This window comes from Oncorhynchus clarkii, chromosome 30, assembly GCF_045791955.1.
Source record: "Oncorhynchus clarkii lewisi isolate Uvic-CL-2024 chromosome 30, UVic_Ocla_1.0, whole genome shotgun sequence".
NCBI classification, from domain to species: domain Eukaryota; kingdom Metazoa; phylum Chordata; class Actinopteri; order Salmoniformes; family Salmonidae; genus Oncorhynchus; species Oncorhynchus clarkii.
In genome coordinates, this window is record NC_092176.1 from 38,778,723 (window position 1) to 38,804,331 (window position 25,609).

At 46.1% G+C, this 25,609-nt stretch overlaps 1 protein-coding gene across 1 annotated transcript; it reads right to left on the reverse strand.

The window, feature by feature from the left end:
• Positions 1-731: 731 nt before the first annotated feature.
• Positions 732-24,437, reverse strand: LOC139389916 (coiled-coil domain containing 125). The gene is made up of 13 exons (XM_071136950.1): positions 24,335-24,437; positions 23,429-23,566; positions 22,898-23,091; positions 20,184-20,242; positions 19,872-19,958; positions 19,719-19,796; positions 15,797-15,882; positions 15,601-15,683; positions 15,325-15,446; positions 11,338-11,442; positions 5,804-5,954; positions 4,009-4,121; positions 732-1,732 (listed from the first exon to the last, which is right to left on the reverse strand). The coding sequence occupies exons 2-13, from the start codon at positions 23,563-23,565 to the stop codon at positions 1,340-1,342; spliced, it is 1,608 nt and encodes a 535-aa protein (XP_070993051.1). The 5' UTR covers position 23,566; positions 24,335-24,437; the 3' UTR covers positions 732-1,339.
• Positions 24,438-25,609: the final 1,172 nt, after the last annotated feature.

The window sequence follows — 25,609 nt, forward strand, 5'->3', positions numbered from 1 at the left end:
GTGGAAAAAGTCAAGGGGTCAGAATACTTTCCGAATGCACCGTATAATGTTGTTTGAGCTCCGCTGGTTGCCTTTTTGTCATGGCAACGGGACAACAAATATTGCTGCTGTGATGGCACACTGCAGTATTTCACCTAACAGATATGGGAGGTTATCAGTGTTTGATTTGTGTGATCTGTGGGAAATATGTCTCTGATACATTTGGCCTTTCTCTCCCCGGATACTGCTGATCTCCAGCACCATGGTTACCCCTACAGTTTACACACACACACAGCTTTCACCACAGATACTACACAATCCTTTGTCTCATGCCCTCCTGCACACTTCTCACATCTAGGAATCTCCCCGTCCGTGTTTTGGTTGCATTGGATTGTGGGATTTGATAACTAAGATTCCTGCTTTTATGAGTTTGAACAGTCATAGGGCTCGTTCGAGTGGGTCAATTTTGTCATGTCGCTTTCAAAGTGTGTTGCATTATTGGAGATAAAAAAGGGTCTGACTTGCGCCTACATGTAGACTGCATGAACTTTACAGAAATCATGAGATCAAAGATCATTTAGTTGACTGCAGTCAGAGAGGTCAAGGGTCATGTTTGAGAGCATCAAATCCGTGATACATTGTGGGTAAATTGTGACTTTCGGCTATCGCAGATACACCTCCCCGACTTCACTGCTCGACTTTCGTCGACAGCCGGTTGATTTCGCCTTACAGCTTAAACGCGCCCTGTGGCTTGAAAGGAGGCAGAGGTTATATGTGTAACTGTGTAATCAGGGACATCAACATTGGCACAAATCCATTTCTTACATTTGCATGACAACAAATAACAATTCTACACACAGCAACATAACAATTCCACTTCAATATTTTGACCATCATAACATTTTATAAGTGGATACATAAAAACATCTTATCAGAGCTCAGGAAATATTCAGAGCAAGAGGTTTAGCAAAATGTAAAGCATTCAGTCACTTTCTATCAATAGTAATGTGCTAAGAATTATTAATATAAAATGTAATCACAACGGCTACACAGAGGCCGATATATTCACGTAAAACCAGACTTATACAGGACCAGAGTTGTTCCAAGATCAGTCAGATGCACAGCGGCAGTGCTTGAATTGGGCTGGTACACATCGGTACGGAGTGCAGGCACCTCTAATTTTGTCCTGGAGTACCGGCACCTCTGACAGAACATTACCTCTAGTATATAATGAATACCTTTCACTTAAATATCATGAGTATCGGCACCCAAAAGGAGTGCTGGCACACGTTTCATTCCATTTCAAGCACGGCACCGCAGTAAGAAGGCCAGGTAGGATCACTCTGTGATGACAAACAACTCATAGTAGGGTGACCAGATGGTCCTCTCTTCCCCCTCTCTCCGTGGGTGACTGCCCCAGAGAAAGGCCCTGTATCTGGAGGTCGGTGGCTTCCGTCTCAGCCTCTTGGATCTCGGAGGGCTGGAGGTCTGTCGTGTCTGATTCTGATGATGACGCCCCACCATGACACTGGTCCACTCCTGCCCTCTCCTGGACATGGTTGGAACTGCAGACGCTTGTGCCTGCATGGTTGGATTTGCATGTGTCTGTCTCTGAAGAACAGTGTGGTGATGATGTGACCTGTGTCTGCAGCATATTGTCTGTCTTCAACCGTCTCTCTAGTTCCTCTGTGTTGCGGGCTAGCATGAAGCTAACCTTCCTCTGGTGAGCTAGAGCTTCTTCCTTATCACTCAGCTATACAGGGCGAGATAAGGATGATGTGATGGAGAGAGGGAGAGAAAGAGATGGAGAACAAAGAAGGAAGGAGAGAGAGCGAAAGAGAAAGAGAGAGATGGAGACAGAGAAAACAAAAAGATAATTACTTGACACATTGGAAAGAATTAACAAAAAAACTGAGCAGACTAGAATGCTATTTGGCCCTAAACAGAGAGTACACAGTGGCAGAATACCTGACCACTGTGACTGACCCACATTTAAGGAAAGCTTTGACTATGTACAGACTCAGTGAGCATAGCCTTGCTATTGAGAAATGGCTCTCAAGAGAAGACAAGCTATGTGCTCACTGCCCACAAAATGAGGTGGAAACTGAGCTGCACTTCCTAAACAAATGTATGACAATATTTCCCTCAGATTACACAGACCCACAAAGAATTTGAAAACAAACTCAATTTTGATAAACTCCCATATCTACTGGGTGAAATACCAGTGTGCCATCACAGCAGCAAGATTTGTGACCCGTTGCCACAAGAAAAGGTCAACCAGTGAAGAACAAACACCATTGTAAATATAACCCATATTCATTTTTATTTTCCCTTTTGTACTTTAGCTACTTGCACATCGTTACAACACTGTATATAGACATAATATGGTATATGAAATGTCTATTATTTTGGAACTTCTGTGAGTGTAATGTTTACTGTTAATATACAAAAGTGAAATAAACAATAAAGATGATCTATTTCACTTGCTAAGGCCATGTAAACATATGTTTCCCATGCCAATAAAGCCCCTTGAATTGAGAGATAAATATTGAAAGAGAGAGAGGGATCAGTGGGTGGGAAGGAAAAGCCAGATAACATTTTGAAACGTTTGCAATATTACTTGAACTTCTAGCCACATGTACAGGAAATATTCAGGGCCCTAAGTATACTGTATTAGGGTGTGGGTACAGTACAGTATACTGTATTAGGGTGTGGGTACAGTACAGTATACTGTATTAGGGTGTGGGTACAGTATACTGTATTAGGGTGTGGATACAGTACAGTATACTGTATTAGGGTGTGGATACAGTACAGTACACTGTATTAGGGTGTGGATACAGTACAGTATACTGTATTAGGGTGTGGCTACAGTACACTGTATTAGGGTGTGGCTACAGTATACTGTATTAGGGTGTGGATACAGTACAGTATACTGTATTAGGGTGTGGGTACAGTACAGTACACTGTATTAGGGTGTGGATACAGTACAGTACACTGTATTAGGGTGTGGGTACAGTACAGTATACTGTATTAGGGTGTGGGTACAGTATACTGTATTAGGGTGTGGGTACAGTATACTGTATTAGGGTGTGGATACAGTACAGTATACTGTATTAGGGTGTGGATACAGTACAGTACACTGTATTAGGGTGTGGATACAGTACAGTATACTGTATTAGGGTGTGGCTACAGTACACTGTATTAGGGTGTGGCTACAGTACACTGTATTAGGGTGTGGCTACAGTACAGTACACTGTATTAGGGTGTGGATACAGTACAGTATACTGTATTAGGGTGTGGCTACAGTACACTGTATTAGGGTGTGGCTACAGTATACTGTATTAGGGTGTGGATACAGTACAGTATACTGTATTAGGGTGTGGGTACAGTACAGTACACTGTATTAGGGTGTGGATACAGTACAGTACACTGTATTAGGGTGTGGGTACAGTACAGTATACTGTATTAGGGTGTGGGTACAGTATACTGTATTAGGGTGTGGGTACAGTATACTGTATTAGGGTGTGGATACAGTACAGTATACTGTATTAGGGTGTGGATACAGTACAGTACACTGTATTAGGGTGTGGATACAGTACAGTATACTGTATTAGGGTGTGGCTACAGTACACTGTATTAGGGTGTGGCTACAGTACACTGTATTAGGGTGTGGCTACAGTACAGTATACTGTATTAGGGTGTGGGTACAGTATACTGTATTAGGGTGTGGATACAGTACAGTGTACTGTATTAGGGTGTGGGTACAGTACACTGTATTAGGGTGTGGATACAGTACACTGTATTAGGGTGTGGGTACAGTATACTGTATTAGGGTGTGGGTACAGTATACTGTATTAGGGTGTGGGTACAGTATACTGTATTAGGGTGTGGATACAGTACAGTACACTGTATTAGGGTGTGGATACAGTATACTGTATTAGGGTGTGGGTACAGTACAGTATACTGTATTAGGGTGTGGGTACAGTACACTGTATTAGGGTGTACAGTATACTGTATTACAGTACAGACCAGGTCGATGAGTTTGTGCAGAGTCTCTGTGGGGTCGTCTGTGATCTCTGTGCTGGACGGCAGCAGTCCTCTTAGTCTCTGAGCCACACTGAGAGATGCTGTCTTATCCTTGCCTGCAATACACAGATATAGTCAGTCATCCATTCATTGATTCATACTGTACAAACAGCCTCACTTCTGTTGTCTTAAAACACAATGATGTATCAGTACCTTCGTAAAGTATTCAGACCCCTTGACTTTTTCCACATTTCGCATCAATCAACACACAATACCCTATAAAGACAAAGCAAAAACGAAAATATCACATTGACATAAATATTCAGACCACCTACTCAGTATTTTGTTGAAGCACCTTTTTTCAGCGATTACAGCCTCGAGTCTTCTTGGGTATGACAAGCTTGGCACACCTGTATTTGGGGAGTTTCTCACATTCTTTTCTGCAGATCCTCTCAAGCTCTGTCTGGTTGAATGGGGAGCGTCGCTGCACAGCTATTTTCAGGTCTCTACAGAGATGTTCGATTGGGTTCAAGTCCGGGGTCTGGCTGGGCCACTCAAGGACATTCAGAGACCTGTCCCGAACCCACTCCTGCATTGTCTTGGCTGTGTGCTTAGGGTCATTATCCTGTTGGAAGGTGAACCTTCACCCCAGTCTTAGGTCCTGAGCACTCTGGAGCAGGTTTTCACCAAGGATCTCTCTGTACTTTGCTCCGTTCATCTTTCCCTTGATCCTGACTAGTCTCCCAGTTCCTGCAGCTGAAAAACATCCACACAGAATACCACCACCATGCTTCACCGTAGAAATGGTGCTAGGATTCCTCCAGACGTGACGCTTGGCATTCAGGGCAGAGTTCAATCTTGGTTTCATCAGACCAGAGAATATTGTTTGTCGTGGTCTGAGCCCTTTAAGTGCCTTTTGGCAAACTCCAAGTGGGCTGTCATTTGCCTTTTTCTGACCAGTGGCATCAGTCTGGCCACTCTACCATAAAGGCCTGATTGGTGTAGTGCTGCAGAGATGGTTGTCCTTCTGAAAGGTTTTCCTATCTCCACAGAGGAACTCTGGAGCTCTTTCAGTGATCATCGGGTTTTTGGTCACCTCCCTGATCAAGGCCCTTCTCCCCTGATTGCTCAGTTTGGCCAGCTCTTGGAAGAGTCTTGGTGGTTCCAAATTTATTCAATTTAAGAATGATGGAGGCCACTGTGTTCTTGTGGACCTTCAATGCTGCAGACATTTTTTGGTATCCTTCCCCAAACCTGTGCCTCCACACAATCTTGTCTCAGAGCTCAACGGACAATTCCTTCGATCTCATGGCTTGATTTTTGCACTGTCAACTGTGGGACCTTATATAGACAGGTGTGTGCCTTTCCAAATCATGTCCAATCAATTGAATTTACCACAGGTGGACTCTAATCAAGTTGTAGAAACATCAAGGATTAACAATGGAAACAGGATGCACCTGATCTCAATTTTGAGTCTCATAGCAAAAGGTCTGAATAATTATGTAAATAAGGTATCATTTAAAAAAAAACGTTTAATACATTTGCAAACATTTCTAAAAACCTGTTTTCGCTTTGTCATTATGAGGTATTGTGTGTAGACGGAATAAGGCTGTAATGTAACAAAATGTAGAAAAAGTCAAGGGGTCTGAATACTTTCCGAATGCCCTGTATATCAATATTACATAGATATTTATATACATCATTCGCTGTGATACACTCAAACTTACAGAACATTAACTTCCATGTTTCTGTGTCTTGTTGAAGTGAGGACAATACAGTATATTTCAATATAGTATACCTTCTGGCCTTAGTGGGCGGGACTTGTTCCTGTCTGTCTCGGCCAGAACCAGGAAGTGATCGCTGCGCCTCCTGAGCTGCTGTTCGAAGGCGATCCGAAATGCGTCCGCCATCAGCAACGCCTCCTCCATCCTCCTGCCATGGTCATCCAGCTATACACACACACAAACAACTTATACTTCACTACATTCCTGAAGAAACGATTGACTTTTTAGTCATATACATTTCCCTGACCGCAATAAATACTCGTTACATTCAAAATGCTCAGGCAGGACAGAATGATGGTCCAATTCACGCACCTATCAATATAACGCTGCCTGTGATCTGGCGGAATCCCTAAACACAAATACTGTGTCAGTAGATGATGCGTGTTGGAGTGTGCCACTGTCTGTCCGTAAAAATAAATACAATCAATTGTGCAGTTTGCGTAATATAAGGATTTTGATGTACATTGACTTTTACTTTGTACTTTTACTCAAGTATGAACATGTTGTACTTTTCCCGCACCTGTACTTAAGTACATTTAAAACCAGATACTTTTACTCAAGTTAGGGATGTTAACGGTTAGCTGCTGAAAATACATTTGACCGTCATGCTTATCGGTCTATAGGTTAATTTGCATGTTAATTTGTGTGGAATTAAATTGGCGCGTGTGTGTTTTCGTTAGTCGTCATGCATTTTATTTATCACACGCCCACAGCATACAGAGCCTAGATAGACGAGAGGAATGGACCCTGCCACCTGCGAGAGAGTAGCTCCTCAAAAAGCCTGGAAACTACTAGAGTGAAACCTGCTGTTCTAAATCCAGTCATTGCGCAACACATAATAATTATATATTGCAATCGCGTGTTAAAGACTTTGGTGGCCACGAATAGAAAGGAGCTATTTTATTTCTCAATCTACACTCGTAAAGCGCGCCTCCAATTCGCCATTCGGATGCATTGGCTATATATAGCCTTCCTACGGTTGACTATTATCGCGTCACCCACCACGTTACAATGGGAGCTCGAGGCAGTGTAACGGTTTCAATCCTGAACGTTTTACTTTACTTCAAATAATGACCGTGTGTTTTACATTGCTTCAAAGTAGCCTAGCCAAAATCCATCCATTAAAACGTGGAGGCAATTATTTTATAGAAACTTCCTCGTGCCATTAACCAGTATTTCTCTCCTGTTCTATTGGTTTTCATATCAACTTTATTTCGTTGTCCAGAAGCCAAAGGCACAATCCTCTTCATATGAACTAACCGTCATAGTAGTTGCTATTAGATTCCCCATTCTTCAAAATTTCTAAACTAAGATTTTCATCTGTCACATTTCTGCAAGTTAACACTACAACCTTATGACCTAAACTGGCAGGGCTTTCTCCTATAGAGCTCCATTTTTATGGAACGGTCTGCCTACCCATGTCAGAGACGCAAACTCGGTCTCAACCTTTAAGTCTCTACTGAAGACTCATCTCTTCAGTGGGTCATATGATTGAGTGTAGTCTGGCCCAGGAGTGGGAGGGTGAACGGAAAGGCTCTGGAGCAACGAACCGCCCTTGCTGTCTCTGCCTGGCCGGTTCCCCTCTTTCCACTGGGATTCTCTGCCTCTAACCCTATTACAGGGGCTGAGTCACTGGCTTTACTGGGGCTCTCTCATGCCGTCCCTGGAGGGGGTGCGTCACCTGAGTGGGTTGAGTCACTGATGTGGTCATCCTGTCTGGGTTGGCGCCCCCCCCCCCCTTGGGTTGTGCCGTGGCGGAGGTCTTTGTGGGCTATACTCAGCCTTGTCTCAGGATGGTAAGTTGGTGGTTGAAGATATCCCTCTAGTGTTGTGGGGGCTGTGCTTTGGCAAAGTGGGTGGGGTTATATCCTTCCTGTTTGGCCCTGTCCGGGGGTGTCCTCGGATGGGGCCACAGTGTCTCCTGACCCCTCCTGTCTCAGCCTCCAGTATTTATGCTGCAGTAGTTTATGTGTCGGGGGGCTAGGGTCAGTTTGTTATATCTGGAGTACTTCTCCTGTCCTATTCGGTGTCCTGTGTGAATCTAAGTGTGCGTTCTCTAATTCTCTCCTTCTCTCTTTCTCTCTCTCGGAGGACCTGAGCCCTAGGACCATGCCCCAGGACTACCTGACATGATGACTCCTTGCTGTCCCCAGTCCACCTGGCTGTGCTGCTGCTCCAGTTTCAACTGACCTGAGCCATAGGACCATGCCCCAGGAATACCTGACATGATGACTCCTTGCTGTCCCCAGTCCACCTGACTGTGCTGCTGCTCCAGTTTCAACTATTCTGCCTTATTATAATTCGACCATGCTGGTCATTTATGAACATTTGAACATCTTGACCATGTTTTGTTATAATCTCCACCCGGCACAGCCAGAAGAGGACTGGCCACCCCACATAGCCTGGTTCCTCTCTAGGTTTCTTCCTAGGTTTTGGCCTTTCTAGGGAGTTTTTCCTAGCCACCGTGCTTCTACACCTGCATTGCTTGCTGTTTGGGGTTTTAGGCTGGGTTTCTGTACAGCACTTTGAGATATCAGCTGATGTACGAAGGGCTATATAAATAAATTTGATTTGATTTGATTTGATTTGATTTTGGAACAATTGAAAGTGTGGGTTCACAGCTCCAATCCAGATGTGTTGGTCATTACTGAGACGTGGTTAAGGAAGAGTTTTTTGAATACTGATGTTAACCTTTCTGGTTATAACCTTGTTTGGCAAGATAGATCTTCCAAAGGTGGGGGAGTGGCAATCTTTACCAAGGATCACCTTCACGGTTCGGTTGTCTCCACAAAGTTTGTCCTCAAACAATTTGATTTGCTGGTTTTAAGTATTAAACTTTCAAATAGCTCTTTGTTGACTGTTGCTGGGTGCTGTTGTCCTCCATCAGCACCAGCCTGTAACCTACCTGTCCTAAACTCTCTCCTGGCCCCTTATACCAGTCTGAATTTGTGCTGCTAGGTTCATAAACTGGGACGTGCTTAAACCACCTGACCAAGTCCTAAAACAATGTGACTCCCTAAATCTTTCTCAGATTATTACCAATCCCACAAGGTAAGACTCCAAACACCCAGAAAAGGCTACTCTTCTTGATGTTATCCTTACAAATAATTAGTCTGGTGTTTTCTGTAATGACCTTAGTGATCACTGTTTTACAGCCTGTGTTCGTAATGGCTGCTCAGTGAAACGACCTGTCCTGACATGTCATAGACACCTGCCAAAAAACTTGAGCAAGTCTTCCTTCATGAACTGGCCTCTGTAAAATGGTTTAGAATCAGCTTGATCCTCTTAGTGTCCAACAAGCTTGCTCGACCCTTAACCTTGTTCTGAACACCTCCAAAACAAAGGTCACGTGGTTTGGTAAGAAGAATGCCCCTCTGCCCACAGGTGTGATTATTACCTCTGAGGGTTTAGAGCTTGGGAGTATGGCTAGATCTAGCCACTCTCCTTCTCTCAGGACATATCAAAGCTGCAGGCTAAAGTTCAATCTAGACTTGGGTTTCCTCTATCGTAATCGCTCCTCTTTCACCCCAGCTGCCAAACTAACCCTGATTCAGATGACCATCCTACCCATGCTAGATTACGGAGACGTCATTTGTAGATCGGCAGGTATGGCTGCTCTCGAGCGGCTAGATGTTCTTTAGCATTCGGCCATCAGATTTGCCACCAATGCTCCTTATAGGACACAACACTGCACTCTATACTCCTCTGTGATCTGGTCATCTCTGTATACCGTCGCAAGACACACTGGCTGATGCTTATTTATTTTATGTTTTTATTTTACCTTTATTTAACTAGGCCAGTCAGTTAAGAACAAATTCTTATTTTCAATGACGGCCTACCGGGGAACAGTGGGTTAACTGCCTTGTTCAGGGGGCAGAACGACAGATTTTTACCTTGTCAGCTCGGGGATTTGATCTAGCAACCTTTCGAATACTGGCCCAACGCTCTAACCACTAGGCTAACCCACTAGGCTAACCACTAGGCTACCTGCCGTAGTTTAGGGGTAATAGTCCAACGCTCTAACCACTAGGCTACCTGCCACCCATTTATAAAACCCTCTTAGGCCTCACTCCACCCTATCTGAGATATCTACTACAGCCCTCATCCTCCACATACAACACCCGTTCTGCCAGTCACATTCTGTTAAAGGTCCCCAGAGCGCACACATCCCTGGGTCGCTCCTCTTTTCAGTTTGCTGCAGCTAGCGACTGGAACGAGTTGCAAACAAACACTCAAACTGGACAGTTTTATCTCAATCTCTCCATTCAAAGACTCAATCATGGACACTCTTACAGACAGTTGTGCCTGTTTCACGTGATGTATTGTTGTCTCTACCTTCTTGCCCTTTGTGCTGTTGTCTGTGGCCAATAATGTTTGTACCATGTTGTGCTGCTACCATGTTGTGTTGTCATGTTATGTTGCTACCATGCTGTGTTTTCATGTGTTGCTGCCTTGCTATGTTGTCTTAGGTCTCTCTTTATGTAGTGTTATCTCTCTTGTCGAGATGTGTGTTTTGTCCTATTTATTTTATTTATTTTTAATCCCAGCCCCAGTTCCGACAGGAGGCCTTTTGCCTTTTGGTAGGCCGTCATTGTAAATAAAAATGTAATAACTGATTTGCCCAGTTAAATGAAGGTTCAAACATTTTTTATTTTTTTTTTACAAATAAAATAATAATTTGGAACTGCTCTCATCAGGTGCACAGTTTAGTACGGTGTTTCCTGTGAATTGCATTATGGTAAATTATGTATTATTAGCTGCATGTGCATGTGCACTAACAGGCTATAGCATTGGACCCCCAAAAAATGGACCGAAATGTGTATCCTTAAACTCAAGTAGTATTTGCCTGAGTGACTTTCACTTTTACTTGAGTAACTTTCTATGAAGGTGTCTTTACTTTTACTCCATTATGACAATTGGGTACTTTTTCCACCACTGGGCTTATAGGCAAGCAAGCCCAGACACACGTTTCAGCTAATCATCAACACCTTGATCAGTTGTATTAAGTGTTTTAGTGCTGGTTTGGAATAAAAGCCTGCACAGCCAGGACCAGGTGAACAATGTATTAGTGGTTAAGGTGGGGACCCTACCTCTTGTATTAGTGGTTAAGGTGGGGACTCTACCTCTTGTCTTAGTGGTTAAGGTGGGGACCCTACCTCTTGTATTAGTGGTTAAGGTGGGGACTCTACCTCTTGTATTAGTGGTTAAGGTGGGGACTCTACCTCTTGTCTTAGTGGTTAAGGTGGGGACCCTACCTCTTGTATTAGTGGTTAAGGTGGGGACTCTACCTCTTGTCTTAGTGGTTAAGGTGGGGACCCTACCTCTTGTATTAGTGGTTAAGGTGAGGACTCTATCTCTTGTCTTAGTGGTTAAGGTGGGGACCCTACCTCTTGTATTAGTGGTTAAGGTGAGGACTCTATCTCTTGTCTTAGTGGTTAAGGTGGGGACCCTACCTCGTCTTAGTGGTTAAGGTGGGGACCCTACCTCGTCTTAGTGGTTAAGGTGGGGACCCTACCTCTTGTATTAGTGGTTAAGGTGGGGACCCTACCTCTTGTCTGAGCTGGAGAACCTGTTTTCGGCTGGCAGCAGCACTCCTGGCACAGGGGCAGGCCTCCCTTACATTTGGACACTGGCACGCACCCAACACAGCCAGCTACAGGGAACAGACAGAGAATTAGAACACAGCCAACTACAGGGAACAGACAGAGAATTAGAACACAGACAACTACAGGATACAGACAGAGAATTAGAACACAGCCAACTACAGGATACAGACAGAGAATTAGAACACAGACAACTACAGGATACACAGAGAATTAGAACACAGACAACTACAGGGAACAGACAGATAATTAGAACACAGACAACTACAGGATACAGACAGAGAATTAGAACACAGCCAACTACAACACAGACAGAGAATTAGAACACAGCCAACTACAGGGAACAGACAGAGAATTAGAACACAGCCAACTACAGGGAACAGACAGAGAATTAGAACACAGCCAACTACAGGATACAGACAGAAAATTAGAACACAGCCAACTACAGGATACAGACATAAAATTAGAACACAGCCAACTACAGGGAACAGACAGAAAATTTGAACACAGCCAACTACAGGATACAGACAGAAAATTAGAACACAGCCAACTACAGGATACAGACAGAGAATTAGAACACAGCCAACTACAGGATACAGGCAGAGAATTAGAACACAGCCAACTACAGGATACAGACAGAGAATTAGAACACAGCCAACTACAACACAGACAGAAAATTAGAACACAGCCAACTACAGGGAACAGACAGAGAATTAGAACACAGCCAACTACAGGATACATACAGAAAATTAGAACACAGCCAACTACAGGATACAGACAGGAAATTAGAACACAGCCAACTACAACACAGACAGAGAATTAGAACACAGCCAGCTACAACACAGACAGAGAATTAGAACACAGACATATAATTAGAACACAGCCAGCTACAACACAGACAGAGAATTAGAACACAAAAATCTACAACACAGAGAATTATGCTGAACAGAAAATATGAACACAACATGCAAAGTGTTGGTTCCATGTTTCATGAGCTGAAATAAAAGATACCAGAAATGTTCTATACTCACAAAAAGCTTAATTCTCTCAAATTTTGTGCACAAATTTGTTTTCATCCCTGTTAATGAGCATTTCTCCTTTACCAAGATAATCCATCCACCTTACAGGTGTGACATATCAAGAAGATTATTTAACAGCATGATCATTACACAGGTGCACCTTGTGCAGTTTTGACACACAACACAACTCCACAGATGTCTCAAGTGAAGGAGCACGCAATTGGCATACTGACTGTAGCAATGTCCACCAGAGCTGTTTTCAGATAATTCAATGTTAATTTCTCTACCATAAGCCGCCTCCAACATCTTTTTAGAGAGTTTGGCAGTACGTCCAAAAGGCCTCACAACCACAGACCACTTCTAACCACGTCAGCCCAGGACCATCCTCATCCGACTTCTTCACCTGCGAAGAGACCAGCCACCCGGACAGCTGATGAAAGTGTGGGTTTGCACAACCAAATGATTTCTGTACAAACTGTCAGAAACCTACTCAGGTAAGCTCATCTGCGTGCTCGTCGCCCTCACCAGGGTCTTGACCTGACTGTAGTTCAGCGTCGTAACCGACTTCAGTGGGTAAATGCTCACCTTTGATGGCCACTGGCACGCTGGAGAAGTGATGAATCCTGGTTTCAACTGTACCGGGCAGATGGCAGTTGGTTATGGCGTCGTGTGGGCGAGCGGTTTGCTGATTATCAAAGTTGTGAACAGAGTGCCCCATGGTGGTGGTGGGGTTATGGTATGGGCAGGTATAAGCTACGGGCAACGAACACAATTGCATTTTATTGAAGGCAATTTGAATGCAGATAGATACCGTGACGAGATCCTGAGACCCATTGTCGTGCCGTTCATCTGCCGCCAACATCTCATTCAGCATGATAATGTCGCAAGGATCTGCACACAATTCCTGGAAGCTGAAAATGCCCCAGTTCTGCCATGGCCTGCATACTCAGCAGACATGTCAACTATTGAGCATGTTTTGCATACTCTGGATCGACGTGTACGACAGCGTGTTCCAGTTCCCACCAATATCCAGCAACTTCACACAGCCATTGAAGAGGAGTGGGACAACATTCCACAGACCACAATCAACAACCTGATCAACACTATGTGAAGGAGATGTGTCACGCTGCATGAGACAAATGGTCACACCAGATACTGACTGGTTTTCTGATCCACTCCATTACTACTTTTATTTTTAAGGTTTCTGTGACCAACAGATGCATATCTGTATTCCCAGTCATGTGAAATCCATAGATTAGGAGCTAATGAATTTATTTATTTCAAAATACTGATTTCCTTATATGAACTGTAACTCAGTAAAATCTTTAAAATGATTGCATGTTGCATTTATATTTCTGTTCAGTGTAGAAGCCAGCTAAGACACAGACATAAAATTACAACTATCTTTGGCAATGTAAACATTTGTTACCCAATAACTACTATAACATAATACATGGTGTAATCATATAACATAATAGATGATGTAATCATATAACATAATAGATGATGTAATCATATAACATAATAGATGATGTAATCATATAACATAATACATGATGTAATCATATAACATAATAGATGATGTAATCATATAACATAATAGATGATGTAATCATATAACATAATAGATGATGTAATCATATAACATAATAGATGATGTAATCATATAACATAATAGATGATGTAATCATATAACATAATAGATGATGTAATCATATAACATAATAAATTATGTAATCTCTCTCTGGAACCTCCTGCCCTCTCTCTCTCTCCTCCTGTTCCCTATGTCTCTCTCTCTCTGGAACCTCCGGCCCTCTCTCTCTCTCTCTCTCTCTCCTCCTGTTCCCTATGTCTCTCTCTCTGGAACCTCCTGCCCTCTCTCTCTCTCATCCTGTTCCCTATGTCTCTCTCCCTCTCTCTCTCTCCTCTTGTTCCCTATGTCTCTCTCTCTCTGGAACCTCCTGCCCTCTCTCTCTCTCCTCCTGTTCCCTATGTCTCTCTCCCTCTGGAACCTCCTGCCCCCTCCCCTCTCTCTCTCTCCTCCTGTTCCCTATGTCTCTCTCTCTCTGGAACCTCCTGCCCTCTCTCTCTCTCTCTCCTCCTGTTCCCTATGTCTCTCTCTCTCTCTCTCTGGAACCTCCTGCCCTCTCTCTCTCTCCTCCTGTTCCCTCTGCCTCTCTCTGGTCCTCCTGCCCTCTCAATTCAATTTCAATTTAATTCAATGGGCTTTATTGGCATGGGAAACATATGTTAACATTGCCAAAGCAAGTGAAGTAGATAAATGTACAAAAGTGAAATAAACAATAAAAATGAACAGTAAACATTACACTCACAGAAGTTCCAAAATAATAAAGACATTACGAATGTCATATTATGTAGATATACAGTGTTGTAATGATGTGCAAATGGTTAAAGTACAAAAGGGAAAATAAATAAACATAAATACGGGTTGTGTTTGTTCTTCACTGGTTGCCCTTTTCTTGTGGCAATAGGTCACAATTCTTGCTGCTGTGATGGCACACTGTGGTATTTCTCTCTCCTCCCGTTCCCTCTGTCTCTCTGTGTCCTCTTACCCCCTCTCTCTCTCCTCCTGTTCCTCCTGTCTCTCTCTCTGTGTCCTCCTACCCCCTCTCTCTCTCCTCCTGTTCCCTCTGTCTCCGTCTCCCTCTCTGGCTCCTCCTGCCCTCTCTCTCCTTGTCCTCCTGCCCTCTCCCTCCTTGTCCTCCTGCCCTCTCTCTCCTTGTCCTCCTGCCCTCTCTCTCCTTGTCCTCCTGCCCTCTCTCTCTGGCTCCTCCTGCCCTCTCCCTCCTTGTCCTCCTGCCCTCTATCTCTTTATCCTCCTGCCTCTTTCTCTCCTCCTGTTCCTTCAATCTCTGTCTCTCTCTGGTTCCTCCTGCTCTCTCTCTCTCTCACCTCCAGGACAGTCCCCTGGTCCTCCTCTCTCCCCTGGGTGCATGAAGGCTTGGTCCCCTGGAAGGCTCTCTGTTCCCGGACATTCAGCATGGCTAGGAGTTCCAGACACTGCTGACTCACAGCTACACGTGCGCGCGCGCGTACACACACGCACGCACACACGCACGCACACACACAGGCACAAAGAGAGAGAGAGAAGCACATACACTCTTTCTCAATTCCATTGCAAGACAGTGACAAGTATAATTGTTGATTGAGCAGAAGGACTAGACCTACCTGTGTTCTCTGTCCTCAGCTCCTGTACTTCTCTCCCCCTGTCTCCCAGGCTGTCACTCAGGGCCTTATTCTCACTGCAAACTCTGCCCACACATACACACTGACCAATCAAAATCTGCAAACCCTACCCATAAGCACACACCAACCAATCAAAAACGGAAAAAAAACCTGCCTTGAATGAAAACCATGACCTCACCTGACATATTTCTGCTCCCAGGACTGCTCAAAGTTCTTGAAGTGCATCTGGTTATAAGTGATCTCCCACTGCAGGCCATTCACTTCCTGTACATGTTCAAACTGTAAGTACACTGTAATAACCTAGGAAATACTGCATATTTAGGATGTATTAAAACAAGCAGAATTCTTTGAAAGTACCAGAAAGCTCCCATTGTTACCTCATAATTTACTGCAGTGTTTCTCAGCTCCAGTCCTCCCAACAGCCCAACTCCAGTGCTCCAGTACCCCCAACAGCCCAACTCCAGTCCTCCCAACAGCCCAACTCCAGTGCTCCAGTACCCCCAACAGCCCAACTCCAGTCCTCCAGTCCCCCAACAGCCCAACTCCAGTACTCCAGTACCCCCAACAGCCCAACTCCAGTCCTCCAGTACCCCCAACAGCCCAACTCCAGTCCTCCAGTACCCCAAACAGCCCAACTCCAGTCCTCCAGTACCCCCAACAGCCCAACTCCAGTCCTCCAGTACCCCCAACAGCCCAACTCCAGTCCTCCAGTACTCCCAACAGCCCAACTCCAGTCCTCCAGTACCCCCAACAGCCCAACTCCAGTTCTCCAGTACCCCAACAGCCCAACTCCAGTCCCCCCAACAGCCCAACTCCAGTCCCCCCAACAGCCCAACTCCAGTCCTCCAGTCCCCCCAACAGCCCAACTCCAGTCCTCCAGTCCCCCCAACAGCCCAACTCCAGTCCTCCAGTCCCCCCAACAGCCCAACTCCAGTACCCCCAACAGCCCAACTCCAGTCCTCCAGTCCCCCCAACAGCCCAACTCCAGTCCTCCAGTACCCCCAACAGCCCAACTCCAGTCCTCCAGTCCCCCAACAGCCCAACTCCAGTACTCCAGTACCCCCAACAGCCCAACTCCAGTCCTCCAGTACCCCCAACAGCCCAACTCCAGTCCTCCAGTACCCCCAACAGCCCAACTCCAGTCCTCCAGTACCCCCAACAGCCCAACTCCAGTCCTCCAGTACCCCCAACAGCCCAACTCCAGTCCTCCAGTACTCCCAACAGCCCAACTCCAGTCCTCCAGTACCCCCAACAGCCCAACTCCAGTTCTCCAGTACCCCCAACAGCCCAACTCCAGTCCTCCAGTCCCCCCAACAGCCCAACTCCAGTCCCCCCAACAGCCCAACTCCAGTCCTCCAGTCCCCCCAACAGCCCAACTCCAGTCCTCCAGTCCCCCCAACAGCCCAACTCCAGTCCTCCAGTCCCTCCAACAGCCCAACTCCAGTACCCCCAACAGCCCAACTCCAGTCCTCCAGTCCCCCCAACAGCCAAACTCCAGTCCTCCAGTACCCCCAACAGCCAAACTCCAGTCCTCCAGTACCCCCAACAGCCCAACTTCAGTCCTCCAGTACCCCCAACAGCCCAACTCCAGTCCTCCAGTCCCCCCAACAGCCCAACTCCAGTCCTCCAGTACCCCCAACAGCCCAACTCCAGTCCTCCAGTCCCCCCAACAGCCCAACTCCAGTCCTCCAGTACCCCCAACAGCCCAACTCCAGTACCCCCAACAGCCCAACTCCAGTCCTCCAGTACCCCCAACAGCCCAGCTCCAGTCCCCCCAACAGCCCAACTCCAGTACCCCCAACAGTCCAACTCCAGTCCTCCAGTACCCCCAACAGCCCAACTCCAGTCCTCCAGTACCCCCAACAGTCCAACTCCAGTCCTCCAGTACCCCCAACAGCCCAACTCCAGTCCTCCAGTCCCCCCAACTGCCCAACTCCAGTCCTCCAGTACCCCCAACAGCCCAACTCCAGTCCCCCCAACAGCCCAACTCCAGTACCCCCAACAGTCCAACTCCAGTCCTCCAGTACCCCCAACAGCCCAACTCCAGTCCTCCAGTCCCCCCAACAGCCCAACTCCAGTCCTCCAGTACCCCCAACAGCCCAACTCCAGTCCTCCAGTACCCCCAACAGCCCTCCTCCAGTCCCCCCAACAGCCCTCCTCCAGTCCAACTCCAGTCCTCCAGTACCCCCAACAGCCCAACTCCAGTCCTCCAGTCCCACCAACAGCCCAACTCCAGTCCTCCAGTCTCCCCAACAGCCCAACTCCAGTCCTCCAGTACCCCCAACAGTCCAACTCCAGTCCTCCAGTCCCCCCAACAGCCCAACTCCAATCCTCCAGTACCCTCAACAGCCCAACTCCAGTCCTCCAGTACCCCCAACAGCCCAACTCCAGTCCTCCAGTCCCCCCAACAGCCCAACTCCAGTCCACCAGTCCCCCCAACAGCCCAACTCCAGTCCTCCAGTACCCCCAACAGCCCAACTCCAGTCCTCCAGTCCCCCCAACAGCCCAACTCCAGTCCTCCAGTCCCCCCAACAGCCCAACTCCAGTCCTCCAGTACCCCCAACAGCCCAACTCCAGTCCTCCAGTACCCCCAACAGCCCAACTCCAGTCCTCCAGTACCCCCAACAGCCCACCTCCAAACCTCTAGTACCCCCAACAGCCCACCTCCAGTACCCCCAACAGCCCAACTCCAGTCCTCCAGTACCCCCAACAGCCCAACTCCAGTCCTCCAGTCCCCACAACAGCCCAACTCCAGTCCTCCAGTACCCCCAACAGCCCAACTCCAGTCCTCCAGTACCCCCAACAGCCCACCTCCAGTACCCCCAACAGCCCAACTCCAGTCCTCCAGTCCCCCCAACTGCCCAACTCCAGTCCTCCAGTACCCCCAATAGACCAACTCCAGTCCCCCCAACAGCCCAACACCAGTACCCCCAACAGTCCAACTCCAGTCCTCCAGTACCCCCAACAGCCCAACTCCAGTCCTCCAGTCCCCCCAACAGCCCAACTCCAGTCCTCCAGTACCCCCAACAGCCCAACTCCAGTCCTCCAGTACCCCCAACAGCCCTCCTCCAGTCCCCCCAACAGCCCTCCTCCAGTCCAACTCCAGTCCTCCAGTACCCCCAACAGCCCAACTCCAGTCCTCCAGTCCCCCCAACAGCCCAACTCCAGTCCTCCAGTCCCCCCAACAGCCCAACTCCAGTCCTCCAGTCCCCCCAACAGCCCAACTCCAGTCCTCCAGTCCCCCCAACAGCCCAACTCCAGTCCTCCAGTACCCTCAACAGTCCAACTCCAGTCCTCCAGTCCCCCCAACAGCCCAACTCCAGTCCTCCAGTACCCCCAACAGCCCAACTCCAGTCCTCCAGTCCCCCCAACAGCCCAACTCCAGTCCTCCAGTACCCCCAACAGCCCAACTCCAGTCCTGCAGTCCCCCCAACAGCCCAACTCCAGTCCTCCAGTCCCCCCAACAGCCCAACTCCAGTCCTCCAGTCCCCCCAACAGCCCAACTCCAGTCCTCCAGTACCCCCAACAGCCCACCTCCAAACCTCTAGTACCCCCAACAGCCCACCTCCAGTACCCCCAACAGCCCAACTCCAGTCCTCCAGTACCCCCAACAGCCCAACTCCAGTCCTCCAGTCCCCACAACAGCCCAACTCCAGTCCTCCAGTACCCCCAACAGCCCAACTCCAGTCCTCCAGTACCCCCAACAGCCCACCTCCAGTACCCCCAACAGCCCAACTCCAGTCCTCCAGTCCCCCCAATAGCCCAACTCCAGTCCTCCAGTCCCCCCAACAGCCCAACTCCAGTCCTCCAGTACCCCCAACAGCCCAACTCCAGTCCTCCAGTCCCCCAACAGCCCAACTTCAGTCCTCCAGTACCCCCAACAGCCCAACTCCAGTTGGGGGTACTGGAGGACTGGTTGAGAAACACTGCACTAGTAAATACCAGGTAAATTCTAGTGAAAGCCACATAAGTCAGAGTCTGAAATTCATTAGCAAGGTGACTGATTCTTATAGTATGTGAAAGTAAACAAACCAATCCTTTATTTGACCTACCTTCCTGTGGCCTTTTAACATAACAGGCCAGAAACAAACAACATTCACCTTTTCCAGAGCCTTGGTCCTCTCCTCACTCTTCTGGAGTAGAATCTTAGTGTGAGAGGTTGCCCTGTCTAGAATACTCTGGAAGAAAAAGAGGGGAAGTGTATTTTAAACAAATGAAAAGGGAGTATTGAGAGTGTATGTGTCTGTATTTACCTGACCCTGTAGGATCTTCAGTGCTTCGTGTTTTCCCTCCAGGTGACGACTGGTGACCTCCAACTCACAGCGCAGTAGCTCTGCCTCCTGTTAGAACAGGTCACCAACATTCACCAACGATGGCCAAGAAAGTACTACGAACAACCCTCTCTAAATGTGGTGTGTGTGTGTGTGTTTTTTAATGTCTGTGATTTTAATATTGATCGGGGGGGGGGGGTTTTCTGCTGCACAAAACATTTCCTCATTGAGGATAATAACCAGTTGCACCATGGCAAACCACATATCAAATGTCATCCTTCTTCCTGTCCTCACCTCGGTCACTTCCTGTAGCCTCTCTCGCAGCTCCTCAGTGGACAGATCGCTCAGGGATTCTAGAGCAGAGGGAAACACTTCATGTGCTATACGAATCACAGTCTGAGATAAAACAGGTGAGTCAGGAGAGTGTGTGTGTGTGTGTGTGTGTGTGTGTGTGTGTGTGTGTGTGTGTGTGTGTGTGTGTGTGTGTGTGTGTGTGTGTGTGTGTGTGTGTGTGTGTGTGTGTGTGTGTATTAGACACTAATAGACTGTCTAACTGGCACTCAGTGAGGGAAGGTGACAGATGGTAGTCCTGGTCTTCTGTCGTCACCTCTCTCTCCCACCAAAATCAAACAGAGATGGTAAACAGACAGAGCACAGAGAGAGAGAGACAGTTCATCACAGGAACAGGCACAACAGGTTCTGTCCCAAATAGTACCCTATCCCCTATATAAAGCCCAATGGGCCCTGGTCAAAAGTAATGTACTAGACCTAATGGGCCCTGGTCTATAGTAGTGCACTACACCCAATGGGCCCTGGTCTATAGTAGTGCACTAGACCCAATGGGCCCTGGTCTATAGTAGTGCACGACATCCAATGGGCCCTGGTCTATAGTAGTGCACTACATCCAATGGGCCCTGGTCTATAGTAGTGCACTACATCCAATGGGCCCTGGTCTATAGTAGTGCACTACATCCAATGGGCCCTGGTCTATAGTAGTGCACTACATAGGGAATAGGGTGCATTAACGATTCAGCCACAGGGCTCACACCAGAAGGGTCGTGTTCATTAGGGAACCAAATGGAAAACATTGGTTCTGTCCCAATAATATCTCACTTTTCTTGAAGTGTGCCCTTGTTCACTTCCCGTCAGGCCCATGCCTACACCAGTCCAATGCTTTCACAAATTTGTGCAGAGTAGAGAACGAGTGCACACTTCAGGAGGAAGGAGAGGTCATTTGGACGCAACCATTTTAACACGTTTGGTGCCTAATGAATACGACCCAGCACATACTGATTAACCTCCATGTACTGGACACCCTGGGGCCATAGAACAGTCTTTCATTGTGTTTACCTTCAGGCCTTCTGAGAAGGCACTTAGCACAAATCATTATTCATTACAGAGTTACTGTTGACTACAGACAGCATGGTCATTATTCATTACAGAGTTACTGTTGAATACAGCATGGTCATTATTCATTACAGAGTTACTGTTGAATACAGCATGGTCATTATTCATTACAGAGTTACTGTTGAATACAGCATGGTCATTATTCATTACAGAGTTACTGTTGACTACAGACAGCGTGGTCATTATTCATTACAGAGTTACTGTTGAATACAGCATGGTCATTATTCATTACAGAGTTACTGTTGAATACAGCATGGTCATTATTCATTACAGAGTTACTGTTGAATACAGACAGCGTGGTCATTATTCATTACTGAGTTACTGTTGAATACAGCATGGTCATTATTCATTACAGAGTTAGTGTTGACTACAGACAGCATGGTCATTATTCATTACAGAGTTACTGTTGAATACAGACAGCGTGGTCATTATTCATTACAGAGTTACTGTTGAATACAGCATGGTCATTATTCATTACAGAGTTACTGTTGAATACAGCATGGTCATTATTCATTACAGAGTTACTGTTGACTACAGCATGGTCATTATTCATTACAGAGTTACTGTTGAATACAGCATGGTCATTATTCATTACAGAGTTACTGTTGAATACAGACAGCATGGTCATTATTCATTACAGAGTTACTGTTGAATACAGACAGCGTGGTCATTATTCATTACAGAGTTACTGTTGACTACAGCATGGTCATTATTCATTACAGAGTTACTGTTGAATACAGACAGCATGGTCATTATTCATTACAGAGTTACTGTTGAATACAGACAGCATGGTCATTATTCATTACTGTTGACTACAGCATGGTCATTATTCATTACAGAGTTACTGTTGAATACAGACAGCATGGTCATTATTCATTACTGTTGACTACAGCATGGTCATTATTCATTACAGAGTTACTGTTGAATACAGACAGCATGGTCATTATTCATTACTGTTGAATACAGACAGCATGGTCATTATCTATTACAGAGTTACTGTTGACTACAGACAGCATGGTCATTATCTATTACAGAGTTACTGTTGAATACAGCATGGTCGTTAGAATGGTCATGTGACTTCAGAGGTTAAACCTATTGGAGAAAGATTCTACATCCTTCTCCTAATGTGAGTCTTTGCACATTTCCAGTCATGGATTTAAAAAAAGCATTGGATTAAGTGTAATCATTGGCTAGAGGCAATTTCCACCGTTGATATATCCCACGATAACAAGTGTGGAAGTGCACCGTTTGGGAGAAAGGGTAGAGAATCGGTGCACAGCAAGTTACGGATCTAGAATGTTCCTCCACCATGACTATGAGGAACTATAGTAGCGCAGGCCTCAAAACTGCAGAAGGAGAAACGCGTTTTGAACAATAGTTTTCTTCAGACATGCCTTTGACAGTTGTGCATGACTACACAACAAGAGTGTATAGATGTAAATCACTTGTGTAAGAAACAGGTTTAGCCAGACACCATGCGGTAGGTGATGTAAACACCCATACCTGTAGAGTTCCAACTACAGTGAGGCTAGTCCCACCGTAACAATTCATATCACTGTGGGTACCCACAATAATTCATATATAATTCAAACCGTGCTTACCTGTCCCCCTGACCCTCCATTGTGGTGACGCCTGCTCCACCTCCAGCTCCTGTCTGAACACCGTGTACAGCCCACTGCAGGACGTCCAGATGAAGGCTGCCTCCCCTCCCTCGCTGCCCCTTTTCAGGAGCCCCGTCCTGGGCAGCAGCTCCTCAGCATGCCCCCTGCTACCTCTCCGGCTCTGGAGTTTATTTCTGGTAGTAGGAGGAAGGAAGGAAGGAAGGAAGGAAGGAAGGAAGGAAGGAAGGAAGGCGCAATTAAGCCAAAACGTATGGCAATGTGTGGTCTACTGAGACATGTGGCTTGAATAGGAAAAATAGAATTAAAACAATGGTTCAACTGCAACTTATATTCAAGTGGGTGCAAGTCTTCAGTTAATATATGCCATTTAGCAAACTATTTTATCTAAAGTGGCAGTTTACGTTCATTTGTTGATTTCTTTTGTTAATTTTTGATGTGATCAACTGTTGGCTGGATCCACATACCCATTAAATGTATTCACGCAAGAGGATAAGAGATCTCTCCTTTCACCTGATAGTGGAGTCTGGTCTGTTGCCCATCCCGTCCCCCAGGTCCCCCTCTGCCATGTCATCTTCACTGGGGCTGGGGCCGCCCTCGGACTGGGAAGCCTCGGGCCCTGCGGCTGGTTCTCTGTTGCCGCCCTGCATCCTGATGACATCACACAGACACACACGTTAGAGTGACAGACAGAAACAGACAGACAGACATGTTAGAGTGACAGACAGAAACAGACAGACATACACGTTAGAGTGAGTGACAGACAGACAGACAGACAGACAGACAGACAGACGTTAGAGTGACAGACAGACAGACAGACAGGACACAACACACAGCAAGCTGTCCGTCACCAGGATCCGTGACCTTTGCAGATCTAGGTACAGTGCAGCCAGTCCGGGTCTCCACAGCAACCCACACTGTAATGTGTGTGGGTACTCTGTGAAATGTCATGAGCACTGTAGGCTTCAATGTAAATAAGAATTTGTTCTTAACTGACTTGCCTAGTTAAATAAAGGTTAAATAAAAAACATTTAAAAAAAAAGACAAGCAGATGCCAGTTAAAGGATATTTGTGTTGAATACATTACAAAAACTATGACTATGACCCTCCCACACCAAACTTGTGATCCAGGCAGGTAACGTTGTTCCCCTCATGGAGGTGACACAGCAACAAGTACAATAGGCTAGTAGTATCTAACTCTTCACATTGTCTAAGGCTACTCTAACCTTTCGTCGAAATAGTGTTTTAGAGCAGTCCTACGGGAACTTCGAAATAGCAGTTATTCCGCTGACGTTGAACACACCTGTTTTCCATAGGAACAGGTGAGGCAGCCTACCTGAAAGTTGGAGGAAACTAGAAGCGGTCTGTTCCCGTTCACAAATCGGACAAAATTATCGCAAGAACTTGAAATAGGCCTACCTCCTTACACCCCGAAGACTGTAATCAAGGTGATACGGGTTTGTTCGTATCGATTTCAACCGACACAACTGTCCGACCAACGTGGCACCACCATCAGCGTGAACGTGCACCTCAACGATAAAAACGGTGCAGTTGTACTTTACAACGCGCGCAGCGCTCTACACCAGGTTGCCAGGAAGTCAAAATGTTGAGATACTAAGTCGAAATTTCTAGAAATTATTTCAACATTTCGATATAGTAGATACCTATAGGATATGTTTCTTAATTGGGCAGTAGCGGTGCGTAGGTAAAATCACTGGAGTCCCCCCTCCAAAAAGCCATATTACAACCTATGTGTTGTGATAATTGTGTTGTTTGGTCTATAACCTGTTCGTTCATATGCCTTGCGACAGTGATATACAGGCTTAAAGGCAGAGACAATAAGAAGACTCAGTTTCAGAATACATTTAACCACACATTTGTTTTATCATAAAACCGAATAGCAACATCTGCCCAGTGAAGGCCACGAAGCATATTGCATGTACAGTAACAGTTACATGCAAGTTAATAATGTTTCCGACATTTTCGGACCACTAAACAACTATAGAACCACAGAGAGTTACAGCAAGTCTCAAAGAAAACAGGAGTTGCCTCCACTATTCCAGCACCATTTCAGCATCATCAAATCACCACTGCTTAGTCTAATACAGTGACAACTAAAAGATACCAAAAACAGTTTAGTCCAATCAACATAAGCTAAATATGACCGGCTGTCCATGGTTCTGATTTCTCTGTGCTTGTGCGCGTGTATGTGCGTGCTTACCTGCGTGTGCGTTGGTGCAAGTTGACTCATCCTACTTGTCGAGAAACGCCATCCTCATCTCTTTTGTGTTGACGAAACGGTCTATCACTCTGTCATACAGAGCGCGCTTTTTGTTGTGCCAGGTTACCTGGCTAAAATTCTTGCTCGCTAGCCTAACTTTCATTCATTGACAATGTTACTGTAGCTAGTTAACATTTGCCTACTACATCTAGCTACATATTTAACTTCCATCCTCTCAGGCCAGGGGCACAACGATGTATGTATGAATTAATGAATGGTTGGATCAGAATCACTGTTATAATCATTGGCCAGTACAGAGAACTAAGTAAAACCACTAGTGGTGGGAAGAGTACCCAAATGAGTAAAAGTAAAGTAAAGATACTTTAGTAAACTACTTGAGTAAAAGTCAAAAAGTATTTGGTTTTAAATATACTTAAGTATCAAAAGTAAATGTAATTGCTTAAATATACTTA